The sequence below is a fragment of the Mustela lutreola genome, chromosome 18, assembly GCF_030435805.1.
Source record: "Mustela lutreola isolate mMusLut2 chromosome 18, mMusLut2.pri, whole genome shotgun sequence".
Classification (NCBI taxonomy): Eukaryota; Metazoa; Chordata; class Mammalia; order Carnivora; family Mustelidae; genus Mustela; species Mustela lutreola.
The window spans coordinates 28,932,654-28,951,926 of record NC_081307.1 but is presented as its reverse complement, the minus strand read 5'-3'; the positions used below and the strand labels follow the sequence as shown (position 1 = coordinate 28,951,926).

General features: G+C 46.2%; 1 protein-coding gene across 2 annotated transcripts in view; it reads left to right on the top strand.

Moving 5' to 3' along the window:
* Nucleotides 1-2,005: 2,005 nt before the first annotated feature.
* Nucleotides 2,006-19,273, top strand: part of WWC2 (WW and C2 domain containing 2) — a 203,810-nt gene continuing 186,542 nt past the window's right edge. The window contains exon 1 of one of the 2 annotated variants that reach the window (XM_059156230.1): nucleotides 2,006-2,513. In XM_059156230.1, coding sequence (XP_059012213.1) covers nucleotides 2,383-2,513 — 131 coding nt within the window. In that variant the 5' untranslated portion in view covers nucleotides 2,006-2,382. The remainder of the gene's footprint in view (nucleotides 2,514-19,273) is intronic. The other variant, XM_059156229.1, reaches the window with a different exon arrangement.

Genomic DNA, 19,273 nt, shown 5'->3' with positions numbered 1-19,273 from the left:
TACTGGTGTGGGAGATTAGCTTTTTTCACAGCATTCAGTAGTCCAACCTTAAGATTACCCACTAGGATGTCATATGTCACATCTCCCTGGGAACTGGAGAAGGTTGCCTTGTGTGATTACCTCTTGATGAATGGAGTGGGGCAGAACAAGGGACCTGGAGATGGAGAATGCTCTTTGCTAAGGGCAAGCTTAGCTGTGGAGTTGGAGGGGAGTTGAAGACCCAGAAGGACAAAGTAAGTGAATTCCTTGGGTGAGTGCCTTCTCCACCTCCTGCTCCCTCTGGTTTGTTCCTCTGGAGGACTGAACTCCCCAGAGTTTCTGGTTGAAGCTTCTGCCTTGCAGCAGACTACTCTAAGTGCAAATACAACTTCTAAGACTCTCATCCAAGAAGGCAAGTCCGGTCCCTGCCATGAACCATTCCAAGCCAAGCCCTTCCCCACTCCAGCTTTGAGATTGACCGCAGATGCCCTGATGGCCTGGGTATGAAATGCGGGTCTGTGAATCCAGGCAGAGAAACGACTTTGTTCCAAACCCTCTGAAAATCCCTGTGTCCTGCACAAGGTGGGGAAAGTCATTATGCACTAGCCGGCAAGATTAAGCGAATTCACACCAAAAGGTGAATGGCTGAGCTGGGGACCTTCTGCCGGCATTTTACTTTAAAAGAAGCTGCTAGTAACCCAGAAGAAGATGGATGGGGGATGGTGTACACCAGGCTGGAGAGGGGTTTTGGGACTGGGAGGCGCCCTCCCAGACCAGGGGCTGAGGGCACTGAATGGTCTGCGTCCAGCACTGCCAGTCCTACTGCTCAGGGCACTGTCCTACCCGGAGCCCAACGTCCAGCCCCTCCTCAGTGTCCACCAGGAAGCACTTGGGGATGAATAAAGAAATGTTTGTGGGCTAAGGGAAGATCCACATTCCATTTAAGACGCAGTCCAGGTTCTAGGAAAGCCTGGCCTCTGGGCCGCAAGGGGGTCCCTCCAGCGTGGTCGCCCACACCTTCTTGGCCACAGCAGGGTTCGGGGTGGGGGAACTTCCCCCGGCGGGCGCTGGGCGGAAGGGACTGGTTTCAGGATTAGTCCATGTCCAGCTGTGCTAAACTCCGACAACGGAGGCCAGCGGCAGAAGGTCCCCGGTGGCCGGCCTGGGACCCCGGGGGGAGCGGCCAGACCCGGCGGGAGGCTCGGGCGCCTTCTAGTCCGTGGCCCGCGTGGCGGGCGGAGCTAGGGTGGCGGGGGAGCAGTAGCTGCCCAGGGTCAGGCTGGAGTTTCCCCCGCAGGCGACTGGGGCTGGCGTGTCTCGGCGCTCTGGGACCGCTGGACCCGCCTTCGCTTTCCGCCGCGAGGCCCGTGGCCTCTGGGCTGAGGTCATGGAGGGCCGGGCGCTCTGCAGAGGCCCCGGGGGCGACACCGCCCCGGACACGCCACGGACACGCTTCTAAGCGCTTTCCGTGCTTTTCACACTTTCCCACCGCTCCGAACCGCCCTCGGGTTCCCAAGTCGCCCAGGGCGCGGCTTGGGGGGAGCCTTTGTGCCCTCGCTGTTTGCTGGGACTTTTTCTTCCGAAGAGAGCTTCCCCCACCCCTTTCCTCTCGCAAGTCTTGTGGTTTCCCTAGAAGTCGGCAAGAAGTTGGGAAGGTTGCGGAGCGCTCTCCAGCTCCTTCCCGTCCCGAAACTCGAAAAACCCGAGGCGTTCGGCCGCAGGGAGCTCTTTGGGGTCACGGGGAGGGAGCCAACGGTGCATTCCTTCGCCCTCCTCCCACCCACCTGGTCCCCCCGCTCCCCTCCTCCGCCCCCGCCCCGGGCCGGGGCTCCGGCTCGGCTCTGCGCCCCTGCTCAGGCAGCGGGCCCCGGGAGCTGCAGGGTTAAGCCCTGGAATGTGGCGGCGAGGAATGTGCATGCAGATGAGCCCGGCGAGGGGAGGGGCGGGCGGGGGGCGGGCCCGGGGCGGGGCGCATGCTAATCGCACGCAAATGAGGAGGCCCGTCGCCGCCGCGGCCGCCGCTCCGCCGAGCTTCCCGGATCCGAGCCCAGACGGCGGCGGCTCGGGCAGCCTGGGCGCCGCGACCCTCGGCGGCCACAGGGGGACGGGGAGGAGGAGGAGGAAGAGGCGGAGGCAGCGGCTGCAGCCGCGAGGAGGAGGAGGAGGAGGCGGAGGAGGGTTCGCTCGCCAGCTCCGACGCAGACATGGTGGACTGATCCCCGGCGGGGCCGAGAGCAGGGTTTCCTGAGGCGCCCCCCGCGCGTGGCCCCGCCGCGCCCCGCGCCCCGCAGCCCCTCGCCGGCGCCCGCGTCGGGTGCGGCGGCCGGGCCGGGCAGTCGCGTTCCCGCCGCGTCCCGCGCCCGGTCCCTATGGAGGCGCCGCTCGCCGGCGAGGCCGCCGACCATGCCTAGGAGGGCCGGGAGCGGGCAGCTGCCGCTACCCCGGGGCTGGGAGGAGGCCAGGGACTACGACGGCAAGGTCTTCTACATCGACCACAACACCAGGAGGACCAGCTGGATCGACCCCCGGGACAGGTGGGCGGCCGGGCCGCGGGGTGGGCGCGGGGACCCGCCTCAGAAGCGCGGCGGCGGCTGTTGTCCGGGAGATTCGGCCGATCGGCGGCGCCCGCGGCGCGGGGGGCGTGGGGCGTGGGGCGTCGTGGACCCCGGGGTGCCGGGAGGGGTCTCGGCAAGGAGGTTCGGGACCATCAGCCGGTGAGGAGCCCCGGAGGGGCCCGGTTGGAGCCGCCCCTTCCAGGGCCTCTTTGCCCGCTCCCTTCCCGACGCCCCCTGGGACCTTCAGACACTCCCGGCCGGGAGGGAAGGGTGGAATTGGCGCCCCGAGCTGGCACTTGGTGCCCCGTTAACGGACCCCGAGGAGCCACCTGAGCTCTGCCGCGAGCTCGTCTCCGCCTAAAGTGGGCCAAACTGGAGCTGGCGGGTTGCTTCGGCCTTTGGGAGGCGGGGACGGGCCGGGAGCCTCCCGGAGAAGGCCTAAGTGTAAGGTGGGGAACCAGCCGACCCCGGCCACCTGTGGCATCTCTCTCTCTCTCTCTCTCTCTCTCTGACCGTCCTTGGCTGCCAGCCTTGACTGCAAGTTCTTGACGGGGCGCGCCCCGGGTCAGGCGGGAGGTCCTGGGCATGGACGGGGGGTGGGGGGGTTCCAGGCGCCCTTCCTCGCTGGGCCTTAGCTGTGGATGTTGTTAGATTTGCCCCTCAGGGTTTAGAAACACTTTTCTTGGGCGGGAGGTGGGGGGAAGGTTTGGTTTACTGCTTGTTGTTAAGTCTTCACCTGAAAACTTGAACTGAGTCCTAGAGCTTGGAAAGGCAAATGCTGTTTTGAAGAAAGAAGTGCAGTGAACATGGAAACAGACACGAGCTTAGCATGGTTTCTTGGAGTTTTCAACACACAACTTTCTAGTCCTGCTTGGAGATCAAGTCATCATTTAAGAAGTTGAGGGGCTGAATTTTCCTGAATGTTCACAAATGTTGGTCCTCTATCCCATCCGGTCTCGTTACCCTTAAAAGGAAAACTAATTGAAAGTTGGACTTCTTGTAAGAATAATAGGAGATATTCCTAATTGTAAATTTGTAAAGTGGCCGTTAAGGAGGTGTCCCTAATTGTAAATTAGGGGTGTATAACCTTTTAGGTACTTTTTTTTTACCCCTTTTCTTAATTTGAAGTTGAAATAGTTTTGTACTTTGTGTTCTCAGTTAACTTTTATCTTAAGAATATTGTTTTTTGAAAGCTATTAAAGAGTAATTCTAAGAAAGTAATAAATGACATTATAAATTTATGGAACAATCCTTATTAAATTATCCATGAAGGTATCAGTTTAGGTTTCCTTTTTGAAATGAGAAAAGGCACCTGTGCTGAGGTTCTCTCTCACCACAGCCTGGCTGCCTGTTGCTGGCCTGATGAAAGTTATCGCAAGCATCACACCTTCACAGTTTCTCCAGACACATTACTTGTTGTCATAAACTTCACGCTCTGGGTCAGTTATTTGACTTATGCCCTTGCACTTGAAACTGTTTAACAGATACTAAATGTCAGTGATGATGGTGTGCACCCAGCAGTGACTTCTAAGGCACCTGTATAAATATTTGACTTTTACAGTTATGTGGTAATTCTGCTCTCTCATACTTGGAGTTTCAGGTTCTTGAAATTGTGGTGAATTCTTGACATTTTTAGGCATTTCAGATTCTCTTCATTTTGCATGTTCAATTATATCGTCTCATTTGTATTTACCAACAAGGATTATAAGAATATGTAATGCCTGTGTAAAGCAAATAGAAAGTGAGATAGGACTTGGCTTGTCCATAGCACTACTAATTAAACAAGTTAAGCACGCCTTTTATTTTAAACTGTTAATGGATTAACAATTATCATGAACTCTGTTTTCAGGAAACTGGGTAACCAATTCATTTATTTGGATGAATAGTTTTGACTAAGATGACTTGCTATTATTCCAGTTTTCTTTTGAAGCGGTTAGATCTTTAAGTATTTGGAAATAGGAATTCGGTTATACACATTTCTGGATCTCACTATGAGTTTTAAAAAATTCTGTGAGATCCAGGGTCATTGCTGACATACTTAGTTTAAATTTGATTGTGTTTTCTTCCAGGGCAGTAAAGTGACTATAAGTCTTGCTAAATTATGTGAGAGGATATTTAGAGCAATTATGAACTCTAGTCAATTTTGTTAGACGCTTACCAACCATATGGAAAAGTATGTTACGCAGGCCAGTTGGAGTGTGCCCATTCTTCTACAGGATCAGGTTACAAATCCTGGAGGAAAAGTGTCTTGATAAACTTGATATAAGTACTGAATGTAGTACTTTTGAACTTTTAACGTCAATTAATTAAAATGATCATGATGATTTCCCCATTATGTTAAGAAAAATCCTGGAAGTCTATCAGAATTGGTGGAGTATTTCTGACTATATAGATACACACGCAGTTTTAGTGGCAGGGTCAGGGAAGGCTGGAGGCTTTTATAGGAACATAATTTTGTTCAATAAGTAGTGGTTTTAGAATACTGAAGTGTTAAGTTATTTCTGAGCTTTTGGAGGTAGATGAAATAATGCAAACTTTGCTGGGACGTGATTAAAGCTTTTCTCGCTCCACCACTTATTAACTGAGTAAGTTTTGAGCCCCTCGAAACCTTCATTTTCAACTCTGAGATAAAGCTAATACCACGTACTTCATAGGGACGGTTAGGGGTCCACAATGAGGGCCCAGCCAAATAGTAGTGGTGATGGTGTCATTTCACTGCAGGAACTGAGAGGTAGTTCAGGTGACCCTTGGAAGTGGTGGACGTACTGGCACCTATTTATGTGGTGTTTACCGTGTGGCAGTCATTGGGCTAAGCTTCTTACCTGTAATCTTTCTCTTCTCTCATTAGTCTTCTGACTTGGTGCTATTATTATCTTCCAGTTACAGATGAGGAAATGGAATCACAGAGACATTGCCATTGCTGTTAAAAGTTGGCCAAGATTTGAAGTCAGATACTTTGACTCTAGACTCCTGTGTGTCATTCCTGTAGACCGCTGGAACACCTGGACATGCTCGGGGGTATTTGGATGGAGTAGAACCTCTTTGCCTGGTGTTGATTTTTCAAGCGGATTGGCTGGTCTTTATTGGTCTTCAAAGGTTCCTGTTAACTTTTTGTGATTCTTAGATCCTGCAGTTAGCCACAGGTCGGATCTGGGTCTTGAATGCCTTGGGAGTAGGGATGGAGGCCCACCAGGTTGACCCCACAGAAAAACAGCGGAGGGCCAGGTAGAACTTGGAAATCCAGTGTACTCTTGGGCACATTGGAAGTTCTCTTTGGAGAAGAGTTAAGGGCTCTGTCTCGTTCCTGAGTAGGAACAGTTTTACTGCGATGGGCTCGACTTTGCCCTCCTCCTCCTCCCTTACCAGTTCTGAGGACATCTCCCCGTCTATGACGCCTTGCCTCCCATTCCCCCCCACCCGGGTGGGTTGACTGTTATTTTGGAGGTCCGCTTCCTCCCTCATCTCTTCCTTTGCCCACCATGGACAGCCTTTGACCACACCAGCTGGCGTTTATGGTGGCCCATAGATCATGGCCAAATGGTGTGGTGCTTAAAAAACACCCCCTCCATTCAACATGGGACAAAAAGGTGGGTTTGGATTCATTGCCTCAGGAATAAGTGGCTAAGGCGGGCAGGCCTCCGAGCCTGGGTGAGTAGTTGTACAAATTCTCAGTAGAATTTTGCTCATTTTCTGTCCTTGGATTGAATGTTATCCTGAGATACAATAATTTTGTCTAGGTGAATGTAAAAGATTTACCACCACACAAAAACTTGCCGATAGACCTAATCTTTGGTTTATGGCTAGCATTAGATATTGAGTGACCCGTGTGCTTTCTGATTGAAGGGCAGAGGTTCTGGCGTCGGGTGGGGACGGTGACAGGAGGAAGAGGATGTTAGTTGGCTATCCTTGATGGCTGAGCTAACTCTTGGCTCTTTTTATGGCACGTGATTAGGATCTGAGGATCTCTGTATTGTCTTTCCTTCAAAGTCAAAGCAAGTAATTTTGCTAAACCTACTGCTAGAGTGTGAATTCCTCAAGAGACCTAATTGCTTATTACTGCCTTCTGCGGCCTTTGTAGACGGTAGATGTTAAGTGAATGTCGGTCAGGTCCATTAATGAAGAAAGTTGTTAAATTAATGAAAGAATGCTTGTTGAGCTACTCTCTTCCAGTTCCTTATTGTTAAGGCTTTCGAAAAATATGCCCATAACCACCACCAACCAGAGACAATTGATTTTCCAGTTAAATTAAAAATAATGAGAGAATTAAGCTGCTACATTTTGACTAATAGTATAAAGATGGGAATTACATGAGAGCAAAGAAAACAAAAGTCAGCCCTTATAGTCCTAATCACGACTGTCGTTGTCATAGTTTGCCAGAAATCCTTTCCTCTCCTGCCGGCAGAGTCTGGGTGCCAAGTGGTTATTTACTGTGAATTATTTGAGTGATTACGGTTTTTGAGGTGTGGAGAGGTTGTTAAAGAAAGGGTTTTTTTGTTTTGTTTTGTTTTTTAAATCACTCTGGGAAGCACTAATTTAAACTCAACTGTGTTGTCTTCCAAAAAATTCCCAAAGAAGTATTTCATGTTTTCAACACAATGTGCTATAGTGTTTGCAGGAAGGAGCAATGGTTGCTTAGTATATGACTGAGATTTCTTCCAGGACTTTAATAGTCCTTAGCAGTGTAATTTGTTGGAAGACTTAGGGCACTACTTGCTTTTTTAGGAAAGACTATTATTTATAAATAAGTAAATATTTTTTTTTAATAGCTGCAAATCACTGAATTGCGAGTCAACCCTTATGGCTGTGGCCTTGTAGCAAGCTAGTATTTAAGTCTCCTGTAGGGAAGCCCCAGTGCACTGGGAAGTGCCTGAGGAGATCCGACTGTGGGACTGGGAGATGTTGCCTTGTAAATGGCACGGGCTTGCTTTTCTTGAGGAAATGGTCAGTGGGAGAAAGATGCTGCCATAAAAGGGGCGTGGCCAGCTTCCTTTTGCTGCTGTGGGAGTCCTTGAAGTGATAGGAAACGGGGCCTGAGTCTGCAGTCTGTGTAGGCTGTCAAGTTCAAGGCTATGAACTTGATTAAAATTGGTTGACCCTGGGGCGCCTGGGTGGCTCAGTGGGTTAAAATTGGTTGACCCGATTTCTTAGTAGAATTCTGGACTAATTTTTTTGTTTCTTTTCTTTTACATTTTATTTACTCATTTGACAGAGAGAGAGATCACAAGCAGGCAGAGAGGCAGACAGAGAGAGGGGAGGGGGGAAGCAGGCTCCTTGCTGAGCAGAGAGCCCCGGGGCTCAATCCCAGGACCCTGAGATCATGACCTGAGCCCGAAGGCAGCGGCTCAACCCACTGAGCCACCCAGGCGCCCCTAATTTTTTTGTTTCTGAAGCTCCTGTTACTGGAAAAATTATCGTGGACATAGACTAGGAAAGGGGTTTTTTAAAGACATGGCATCTATGTAAGTTATGGATTAAAAATGATTTACCAGATATACAGGTCCACTCTCTTCAGTGGCTTTTTTCCCCAGTTATTATTTGATTTTTGATTGAGATAAAAGAAGGCACTAAAAATTCACTGTTTGAACCATTGTAAAGTACTATGCAGTGCTTCTTAGTATATTCACTATGTCGTGCAGCCACAACCTGAGCATAACCTGAACAAAACATGCCTGAACACTTTTGTCACCTCCAAAACAAACACGGTGCCCACTGAGAGCTCCCCTTCCGTTCCTTCCCACCCATGCTGCCTTTGGCAACCACTAATCTGCTTTCTGCCTTCATGGTTGTCCCATTTCTGGACACTTCCTGTAAATGGAATCATACAGTCTGTGTCCTTGGGGTCTGGCTTCTTTCACTTAGCACCGTATTTTCAAATTTCATCCATGTTGTAGCAGGTGACAGAACTTCGTTCCTTTTTATGACTGAATAATATTCTGTTATATGGATATACCATAGACCCTTTGTCTCTCCTTCGGTTGATGGGTGTTTGGGTTGCTTCCACCTTTTGGCTGTTAGGAATAATGCTGCTATGAGCATCCATGCATCATTTTTGTATAACTATATTCTCTTGGGCAGATCCCTGGAAGTAGAACTGCTACGTCACATGGGACTTCTATGTTTAACTTTTTGAGGCTCTGCCAAGCCATTTACCATTCCCACCGGGAGTGTCCGAAGTTCTAGTTTCTCCACATCCTCATCAGCAGTTGTTGTTTTCCATTTGTTTTGTTTTGTTTTAAGCATTTCTTCTGGCCACGAGGTGGTATCTGACTGTGGTTTGGATTTGCCTTTCCCTCTGCAGAGTGTTTTGCTAGCCTTACTGTGACCCAAGCTTGAGCCTTTATTCTAGCCTCTTAGCTCTTCCCGCTCTCCCCACGTTTTTGTGTCCTCTGGCTTAGTTTCCGACCAGGAAAAAGTTAGTTAAGAGACATCAGTTCTGTTTAGTCTCACATCCCTCTTCCTTTTCTCACCACTTTGAATCCATGTAACACCCAAGTGGAGGATATAGGCTCGTCCCCAGTGTTTACCGGGCCAGCCAGCCAAGCGCCCTGGGCTCTGGGAGGCCCCAGGAGGAACAGGATTTCGCCCCAGCTCAGGTTGGTTACAGTTTAGTTTGCATAATCACCATTTAAAAAGTGAAAGAAAATTTGGATAGTGTGGATTACATTTTCCTTTGATACCCCTTTAATTCATCCTAAGGGTGAGGAGGAGCAGCCAGAGGAATTAAAAGTAGGAGACAGTGCCAAAAAACATTCATTTTTGTCTTCATCCCAAATGATATATTTTAAGAGGCCTAGATGTAAATCATGGAAATAAGGAATTATTATGTGTATAGGTATATAACCAGCTTATTAAACATGATTTGATATGTTAACATTTTTAGTTTGGTAATATATGGTAAGGATCAAGTTCATTTTAATTAATTGTTAAAAAGACAAACAAACCAGTTGGAAGAAAGCAGGCAAACGCTGTCTTGGCCAGGTGACCAAGGTGAATAACAGCGGTGATAACTCACGTGGATGTCCGCTTGGTGCGAGGCGATGGCAGTGACACTGTCTTTGTGGTCTTCCTCCCCCCAAACTCTCATAACCCCAGTTTAATCATGAGAAGAACGTTCACCCACCAGATCTTGGTAGAGGGACTTTCTTCAAAATATCTGACCTGTACTCTTTAAAACTGTCGTGATTCTCAGAAACAAGGAAAATGTGAGAAACAGTCATGGCTAAGAGAAGCCCAGGGAGACATGAGGACTAAGTGTCGTGTGGTATCCTGGATAGGATCCTGGGACAGAAGAAGGACATTAGGTACAAACTAAGGAAATCTGAAAAAAGTATAGATTGCAGTTAATATTATCGTTCCTGGTTCATTCATTTTAATAAACATATCCTGATAGGGGAAACTGAGTGCTGGCCGTATGGAAACTCTGTGCTAAGTACATTTTTTTTCTGTAAATCTAAAACTGTTCCTCAGAAATAGTTGATTTGAAAAAGGTTACCAAAAAATACACAAAACAGTTGGAAGTGTTTTTCTTTAGTCAAAATGTGACTGCACTATATAATTATGGTTTTTTTGGTATACTTGAAAAGCAGGGGTGGGCGAACTACGGCCCAGGGGCCAGATCCCAGCCTGCAGCTTTGTTTTTGTACAACTCTCCAGCTAAGAATGGCTTTTACATCATTAAAGGGTTGTAAGCAAACAAACAAAGACAAAAAGGAATATGTGACAGTGTATGTAGCCCACAAAGCTTAAAATATTTACTTCGACCCTTTACCGAAAAATTTTGCCAACCTCTGATAGAAAGTGAGATGATAGTCTTTAACAATATTTTATATAAATATTTAAAAGAAATAGTGATCTTATATGATAAAATGGTATGTTTATCAGTCATCATGGATCATTTTTTTCACAAATATCCTTGGGCTGTAGACATCATATAGTACAATGTCGCGTCCGACGCTGATGCTGAGTTAAAGGGGTTGCCTTGCTTAACTTACTGCTTTTAATGAAATGCAGCATGCCACAGAAAGGTTTTCAAACCCGTGCTTCTCTGAGATGGCTGGAATCGGATGGGGGGACCTGAGAAAACCATGGAAAGTTGAACGTCTGGACCGGTTTACATTGGAGGTCTGAATATAGTAATCGATGTTGATGGTTGGAAACACGGATTTTCCTGTGACAGATTGATGGGGTTTATAAAATCACAAAGTTGGTGATGGTGATCAAGTAGAAAATGAGTCTTTGTATTATCTTTATACAGCGGGTGCCTGTCACAGCCAAGAAGAGTGTTCCAAAGATTCTGTGAAAGGCGAAGATTGTTTTACTCTGTGAATAATTTTTCCTATATTTTTTGCCCTGATGCCAAGAGAGAGGTCATAGTTGTGGGGCGCCTGGATGGCTCAGTCCCTTGAGTGTTGGACTCTTGGTTTCGGCTTGGATCGTGGCCTTGGGGTCCTCGATGGAGGCCTGGGTTGGCTCAGCAGGGAGTCTGCTTGAGGTTCTCTCTCCCTCAGTCCCTCCCCTCGTGCTCTCTCTTCCCCTCAAAGTAAATGGATACAGCTTTTAAAAAATGAAAACAGGGGCGCCTGGGTGGCTCAGTGGGTTGAAGCCTCTGCCTTCGGCTCAAGTCATGATCTCGGGGTCCTGGGATCGAGCCCCGCATCGGGCTCTCTGCTCGGTAGGGAGCCTGCTTCCCTCTCTCTCTCTGCCTGCCTCTCTGCCTACTTGGGATCTCTGTCTGTCAAATAAACAAATAAAAAAAATTAAAAAATGAAAACAAAAAGGAAAGAACTCATGGTTCTGAGAGGCCAGCGGCAAGCAGCATGGGAAACGGGGCCCGTAGGAAGTGGTTCTTGGCGGGGTAAAAGGGCTCATTTTGGGGGACCCTGCTTTCATTCCTGTGACACTGGAGGTGTCGAGGTGGTCCCGACAGAGAAGTGGACCAGAGGTGTACATTTAACTGACTTCGGTCTCTGTGGCAGCAGGGGTAGGGAATGGACAGTAATGTGGACGTTACCTTGATTATGAAAATAGCCACTGACTTTTAGCTAAGGAGTGTCCCCCGTATTCCTGTAAAAAGGAGTGTGTTGGGACTGGGCGGGCAGAGAGGCTTTTCCTTTGCAACTGTTGCTGCTTCTGCATGTGCTGCTCTTCCAGCGTGGCCGTGGCCGTCGTGGTCACCAACTCCTGACCCTGAGTATGAGTGCCGACAGGGATAGGAAATACTGATGGACAGAGATCTGTGCTCTGCAGTCCTGATTAAGATTCTGTCTTGGTGCTAGACTGTGGAATGTGTTGTGTACTTTACTGACATTGGTCCGTTTTATGAGAAGGTAATTTTATTAAGTGGCGCGGATTCTCAGTCAAGTTGAAAGCACGGGAGGCATAGCTTTTACTGCAAAAGACGGCAAGAGCACACTGTTGCACACAGCGCAAAACCTTATTCTCCAGTTGGCCTTCGGGTTACAGGTTTTCTTAGAGATACATTTAAATGCCAATCTTTTTTTTTTTTTTCCTTTGAAATTGTGACAGTGAATGAATGTGTGGAATCCGTATTGTACACAATATCCCTGGGTTGTCTGTTTTGTCCGTTACAGATCTTAGGTGTATTTGTTTCTGGCTGGTCGGTAGTTCTGTCCACACTGTGTGTTCTTGCCCCTTTTGCTGATCGTCTGGGTGTTTGAACTTGGCAGAGGTTTACTTTCTCCCCTCATTCCTCCCTTACCCCCTTTCTGCTAAGTGGCGCAGCTCATGACTTTTCTCTTAGGACCACGTAACTATAAACTGGTATTTAACTTGGCTGAACATGAATGCCCTGGTTTGCTGTTGCAGATCCAAAGGCTATAGGCTGCCTCGGTTGTCTAATACCGCTTTCAGCTTCCCCCCGAAAGGTATGCCTTTAGATGTATATAGATGCATTCTTGAGAGATTTCCTCATGTCTCATATGTAGGAGCATCTGTGTGTCTGCATCGCTAATGTTCTCATAAAATTGATTTCAAGTCTATTAAGGAGGGAGACCTGCTTTGCATGTGTGCCGTTCTTCTGTGCTGTCTGCTTGGACTGCCTGTCCCCACGGGGCACTTGAGAACACTGCAGACCCCCACACCCATATAAATGAAATGTAAGTATTTGAAGGACCTTTGGCTTCTTCCAGCAGCCTCCATAATCTGTCCCCAGCCTACTCTTACTGACTTGACCTCCCCCCCCCAAGTCACTGACTCATTTACTTGTTCAACCCTTTATTGAAGATTTATTGACAACACTGTCTGCCTAACATACATCGTGGGGGACGTGGCACTGCACGGAATGGGCAAGGTCCCTACTTCCATGGATTTTATGTTCTCGTTTAGGGATGACAAATTATAAAGGCAGTAGTGAGTGTGTTTGGAAGAAATAAACAAGATGACATAATGAAGAGTGTCGGCGGGAGCTAGTTTGGGTGCGGCGGTAAGGAAAGGCCTTTTTGAGGAGCTGACTTTGAACTGAGCCGTCAGGGTAAGGAAGAGCCATTTGCATGAAGGCTGGGGCGGTCCATGCAGAGGAAAAGGCTAGGCAGAAGCCCTAGTCCTGCTCTGCCTGGTGGTGATAGCAGCTAGGAGTATGTGGCTATTTAGATTAATCAAAATTAAATAAAGTTAAAAATTTCCTTTCTCAGTCTTGTTAGTCACCAGCTAAGGGTTCAGGAGCCACATGTGCAGGTGTAGAACACTTCCATCCGTGCGGAAAGTTCTCCTGGACCCCACTGTCCTCAAGTGCTAAAGAGGTTGGGAATGTTCAAGGAGCTGAGAGGCAGCCCGAGTGACCACAGTGTAGAGAGGCAGTGGGACGAGAGTCTTAGGAGATGAGGCAGAGACATGGAAAGGGTCTGACCAGGTATGCCTTGTAGACCATCAACATTTAAGGCATTTGGGAGCCACCAGACGAGTTTTAAGTTGAATGGAGGAAGGGAGGTGTATGTGCTCATGTGTGTGCGTGTGCGCGCGCGTGCTCCTGCTTTATTTCCACAAAGGGAACATTTCTTTGTAAGACCTTACCCATTTAACAAGCCATCACTACTCTGTGGAGAAGGAGTGTTAGAGCCATGGCGATGAGATAATCTAGGTGAGAAACCATTTGATCTTGAACTAGAGTGATGGGTTTGGCAACGGAGAGCAGTGAATGGATTGGGATGTTTTTTAGGTAAAAGGGAAATAACTTACTCGTGCTTTGGCTGTGTGAGGCATGAGGAAAAGAGAGGAATGAAGGATTTACTGATACACAGATGGGGAAGGACTGAGGAGGACTATGGTTGGTCGGTAGGCAGTTGGATCCATAATCTAGAGTTGAGGTCTAAGAGGCCTGTTACAACATACACATGGAGATACCCAACAGGTGGCCAGATGTGGAGTCTGGAGTTTGGAAGAGAGCTCAGAGCTCAAGATAGTAAGTTTGGGTGTATGTAGATAGTATGTTTAAATGGTCGGATGGGATAAGATCCCTGGGAGAGAAGGAAAAGAAGAGGTCCCAGGGTGAAGTACAGGGCTGAGGCTCCATACACTTATTTTTTTGGTTAGTGAAACCTTGTTCCAGCGAAGATGGTTTCCTTATTCTCCTTGGAACATACGTTACACATTGAAGTTACACATTACACATTGCAGATGATGAATGTGTGACGGAGATGATATTAATGATGGTAGAACTACCACATATGGAGCCTTGTTCATAAGTTCCATCAGGCCCCGCGAGGGCGTGCGTGATCTGTGTTGTCCACTGTTGTATTTCAGTGTCTAGTTCTGTGGGAGCTCTTAACGAGTATTTGTTGAATCAGTGAAACCTTTCATAAGGTACCATTATTGCCGCCATTTTAGGAAACCGAGGCTTAATGCGTTAAGTGACTTGTGTCAGGCACAAAGCTGTGAGGCAGTGGTAGCAGAACTCGATCATGTCGCTCTGCCTTCAGAGCTGCGCGTGTAACGAGGTACTGACTCTGACAACTGCTGGGAAGGGCTCTGGGCTGTCCTTTAGGAGTTGGAAGTCCTAGCCGGCACACGGTGAAGTTTCCAGCACATGGGGCTTCCCTTAACAATTTAGCCACAGGTAATCTTCCAGTGCCTTAATCCTTAATCCTGTACCTGTACTGGGTTTTCACACTTGAAATCAAGCTGTGACTTTTTCAGAATTTACTTTTTATTTTCCCAGACAAGTTGGTAGGCTTCGTTTGGTTAAGTCATGCATTCTGTTACTTACTTGTGCCCCTCAGAGGACACCCAACCCAGTGTCTTAGGCATGTTTGGTACTCAAAGCTGAGTTGATTCTGTCGCTTCTGCCTTATTCCAGTGCTTTAAGTTCCTTCAGAGGCTGAGATCCCACATGCTATAAATCCTCTTTATCCTTGTCTTCTGGTTCTAAAAACCCTTTGACCTTGTCACCGTCTTCTCCCAGTGCACCTTCTGTGGGACTGCCACCTTCCCAAATGTGCCCTGCACCCCTGCACCCCTCCAGGTGAACTGATTATTAAGAACGGAGAATTTTCAAAGCATAAAGCGGAGTCCCAGCTCCTCCAGATCCTAGAGCTCTCTCTTTTTCATGGATTTTAAACCCCAGTGGTCAATCCATTGTCTGAAAATCCTGTGGTTTTACCACAAGTGTGTAAATTACAGAACTTGATTGGAATTATTTTTTACTTTGACTGTTGCAGTGGAGTGTAAGTCTTGGGGGGGAACAATCATCTCTTTCTGTCAATTGCCATGTTATATTTTGCTTTCCACTGCTCAGATTTGGATTCAAGGGCCGGCCTTCGTAAATGAGAAGTGATAGAAGCTATGAGGGAGTGTGGTGTGTTTTTGTTTGATTTACTCATGCCACGAAACTTACCTGGAAGAAAACATGCCCTCACTAACACCCTGGTTGTAGAGGAATCATGTGACGTTTCTTTCTCATTCTTTCTCCCTGTCACAAGTTGCTGCACTTCTGTTTGTTTTTGTGAGAGCTAAGCAATGTATTGTGTATCTGCTTCTGCCTGGAAATCTAGTATTCTTACATTTCTACTTTTGACTGGGTTTGAGATCCAAGTTTGTGAATGCTTAGATTATGCATGGGAGAAATCTTTTGTTCCTGTGTTGCTATGAACAACAGTTGTTAAAGTTAACCTTCCTCTCTTTAAAGAAACGTGGACAAATATGAATTTTAACAGGTTAAAAAAAGGGCATCATTTAGTGTTGCGAATGGTCTGTTTATGAAATGAATTGTTACTATGCCTATGGTTATCACGGAGAAGGGAAGAATGCAGTAGAAGTGAATAATCATCCCGACACATGGACAAAACATTCCTAAAATAGTATTCAAATGGGGAAAGACTTTACGGGGCTGTGGCCTGAGTAGCCAAGGGTTGAGTCCTTTTAGTCAGTGGTGGCCGTCTGACTGTGTTTGCTGTGGAGGCTGAAAAGGGGCTGTGTGTAGTGGTTTGCATAGAAAAACCATGACTTATCTAAAATTTCCCAACTTTTTTTCTTTTCTTTCTTTCTCTCTCTCTCTCTTTCTCTTTCTTTTCTTCTTTTTTTTAAAAAGTCTTGCCTCGCAGTCTCCCCACACCACTTTATCTCATTCTTAAAGACTTCTTTTGTCTTGACAGTATCTGTTGCCTCGCTCAGCCCCCCTACTTGAGTCTCAACGTCATTGACTCCTGGTGATTGCTTAGACTTGCTGTTTGATTCTGTTGTGTGATTTTTGATTACACTCCTTTGTGCTGTTTAAACTAGCAGTGTTTACCTAAATTAGTGGTGGCAGCAAAGGACTCCGGTTGGCCCATTTGAATGAAAATCGAGAGAGCAAGTTGCCCTGGCCCCGTGGAGAGCCTGCCTGACGGATTTCCCTGAGCTCTTGCTCCAGGAGGGTGCTAGGAATTTGGCCAGACCTGGAAGAGGCAGGAGAGCTGGGAAGGGCCGGGTTAGGGATTTATAGTGATAATGTAATTAATTCTCCCTCTGAGAATCCAGGACTCAGGGAGGAGATGCCCTTTGTCCCACTTTCTTGCCTCTGCCCCCGCCCGCTCCTGAGGATGAACCCCAGAACGCCAGTCCTTTACTCCGTTTGTAGGAAGAAGACAGAACTTTCTCCTTCAAGATTTCAGCACCTCCTGCGGAGTTCTGCACCTTTAGGAGAGGACTTCCGGCCCCTCCTCATGCTAACATCTCTGTAGCTGTGCACTTTGTACATCTGAAGGCAGTGGTTTCTTTCTTAAACCAAAGTCTTGTTTTTGAATTCTGAAAATTTAAATTGGATTTTTATTTTTTTATTTTATTTTTTATAAAATAAAATAAACTACCAGTTTTAAAAGCGCAGAGTGTTAGAATGTAATTCTGTGCTGTATTCAGGGATAAGAGTCAGAACTGAAAATGAGCCTGTAAGAGTTTGAGAAGGGTGTTCATTTAACCCATGTCTCTTGTATACAAAGTTCATTTCCTTCCCACTGATGTCAATTCTTGTTCCGAGGTCTGTCTTTGACTCTTGGATTTTGGTTTTCTGGCCTTGAAGAGAAAAATGAAGAATCATTTGGAAAATGAGTTATTTTAGAATTTTCAAGGTTACAGGGTCAGCTGTCTGAAGGGGTGTGTGTGTGTGTGTGTGTGTGTGTGTGTGTGTTTTATTGAAAAATGCCTTATTCATGTTGAATAATCATGGTACATAGAAATGAAATACTGTGAATTGATAAAGATGGAAGAATACTGAGCAGGGAGCCCGAAGCAGGACTCGATCCCAGGACCCTGAGACCATGACCTGAGCTGAAGGCAGAGGCTTAGCCTACTGAGCCACCCAGGTGCCCCAAGAAAACTCAAGTTTAACTAGAAGGTAGGGAGCCCAAATTTAACTGCAGGCTTTCAGTTTACGCAGTATGCTAACCTGGCTTGTCACTTTTCAGAAATCAAAAGGTCATTAGTACTTATCCAAAACAAGAAATATCTGAAGATGGAATGTGTTTCACTTTTATGAATGACTATGTGTAAAGAAAGAAGTATATATGTATGTTTCCTGTGTCGCCTGCTAAATTATAAACTCACTGAAAGTTGGAATGATATTTTTTTGTTACATTTCCCAGCACTATGTGTATCACCTGATGGAAAACTAGAGGTTAGTATACCCTGTAGGAGTGTGACCCAGATTATGGATTAGTGATCTTACATTCACAGGGTTTACTAGGAACCAGGGGCTCTCCTAGGCTTCCCACATGCCTTATTTTATGTAATCCTTACTAAAACGCCTTGAGGCAGATATGTTCATATTCTATATGTTAGCCTCTTAACTTCATTTCTTTGTTTATTCATTTATATGAAAAATTCTACCACCTACCCTATTTTTGCTCTCTTTCCTGGGCTCTGCAATTCCATTGTTACTATGGTCTTCAGGGGCTAAATGAAGTCCTCTTTCCCCAATGGGGAAAATGCCCCATTATTTTAGCAAGTCAGGATCAGTTTGCAATTTTTCCCTTTATTTTAAAAAGTTTCCCAGTTTTTGACTAATTATATGTTACAAAATGCAAGAACAAAAAGAGTAAAAAGTCCTCCTCCTCCCCATGCCTCTTGGTGCTCCCCATTTCTCTCCCCAAAAGGAGAGACCTCTATCATCAGGCTCTTGTATATTGTTCCAGAGATACTCTTTACATAAGACTATATATGCACATGTACGGGTCTACATATATCTTGGCTTTGTATTTTTCGACACAATTGTAATACCTTTAGCACCTGTTTTCCTCTTAATGTTAGAGATTGTTTCATTCTGTCGCATATAACCTGCCTCTTAATATTCTTTTCTGTGAGCGTACTGAATCTTTTTGAACCATTTCTTCAATGATGGTCATTTAAGTTCCTCCTTGTCAGTTTCTTTAGTACAGGTAAATTCCTAGACGTGAAAAGGCGGGGTCATTGGATGTACGTTTACAGTTTTGATTGGTTGGTTTAGCCTACCGTCCATGGGCATCATACCTGTTTCTACTCCTGGCAACTTTCGAATTAGTGCCTTTCCCCCACACCTTTGCCAAACAGTATGTGTCAAAACATTTGATATTTTTTATTGTAAGAGAGATGCGTATTAAAACGACGTGAAATAACCTATTATGAGTGGGATCAAACATTTATTTTTCCTCTTCTGTGAACTGAGTCGTCCCATTTTAAAAAATGATTTTATTTTTAAGTAGCCTCTATACTCAATGTCAGGCTCCAACTTACAGCCTCAAGATTGAGAGTTGTGCCCTTCACTAACTGAGCCAGCCAGATGCCCAAGTCTCATACTCTCTCTTTTTTTTTTTTTTTTTTGGTTGGATCATTGTTATTTTTACAACTGATTTGTAGACTTTGTATTAGGCATAGTATAAAATCAGTGGGAGCAGAAATGGATTATTTAAGAAATGCTGCTGGCTCAATAGGCCATCTGTATTAAAAAATACAATTTGGATTCCTATGCTTTCCCTTTCAAAACAACTTGTACATTGATTAATGTGGAAAATCAACATGGAAAAGCAGATTTTAAGCTACTAGAAAATTATAGGTAGGTAGGTATCTGTGTGACACAGTAGTCTGGGCTAAGAAGTCCAGACTGTTGAGGAAAAGATTCATACGTTTGAAGACAGAAAAAATTTGACATGCAAAAGGCACAAATAAGACAAAAGAAGTGGGGGCAGTGTTGCAAAGAACTGTAGAAAGTTAGTATCCCTATTGAATACAGATCTGTTATTCAATAAATAAATGAGAATCCAGAAGAAAACGGGTAAAAA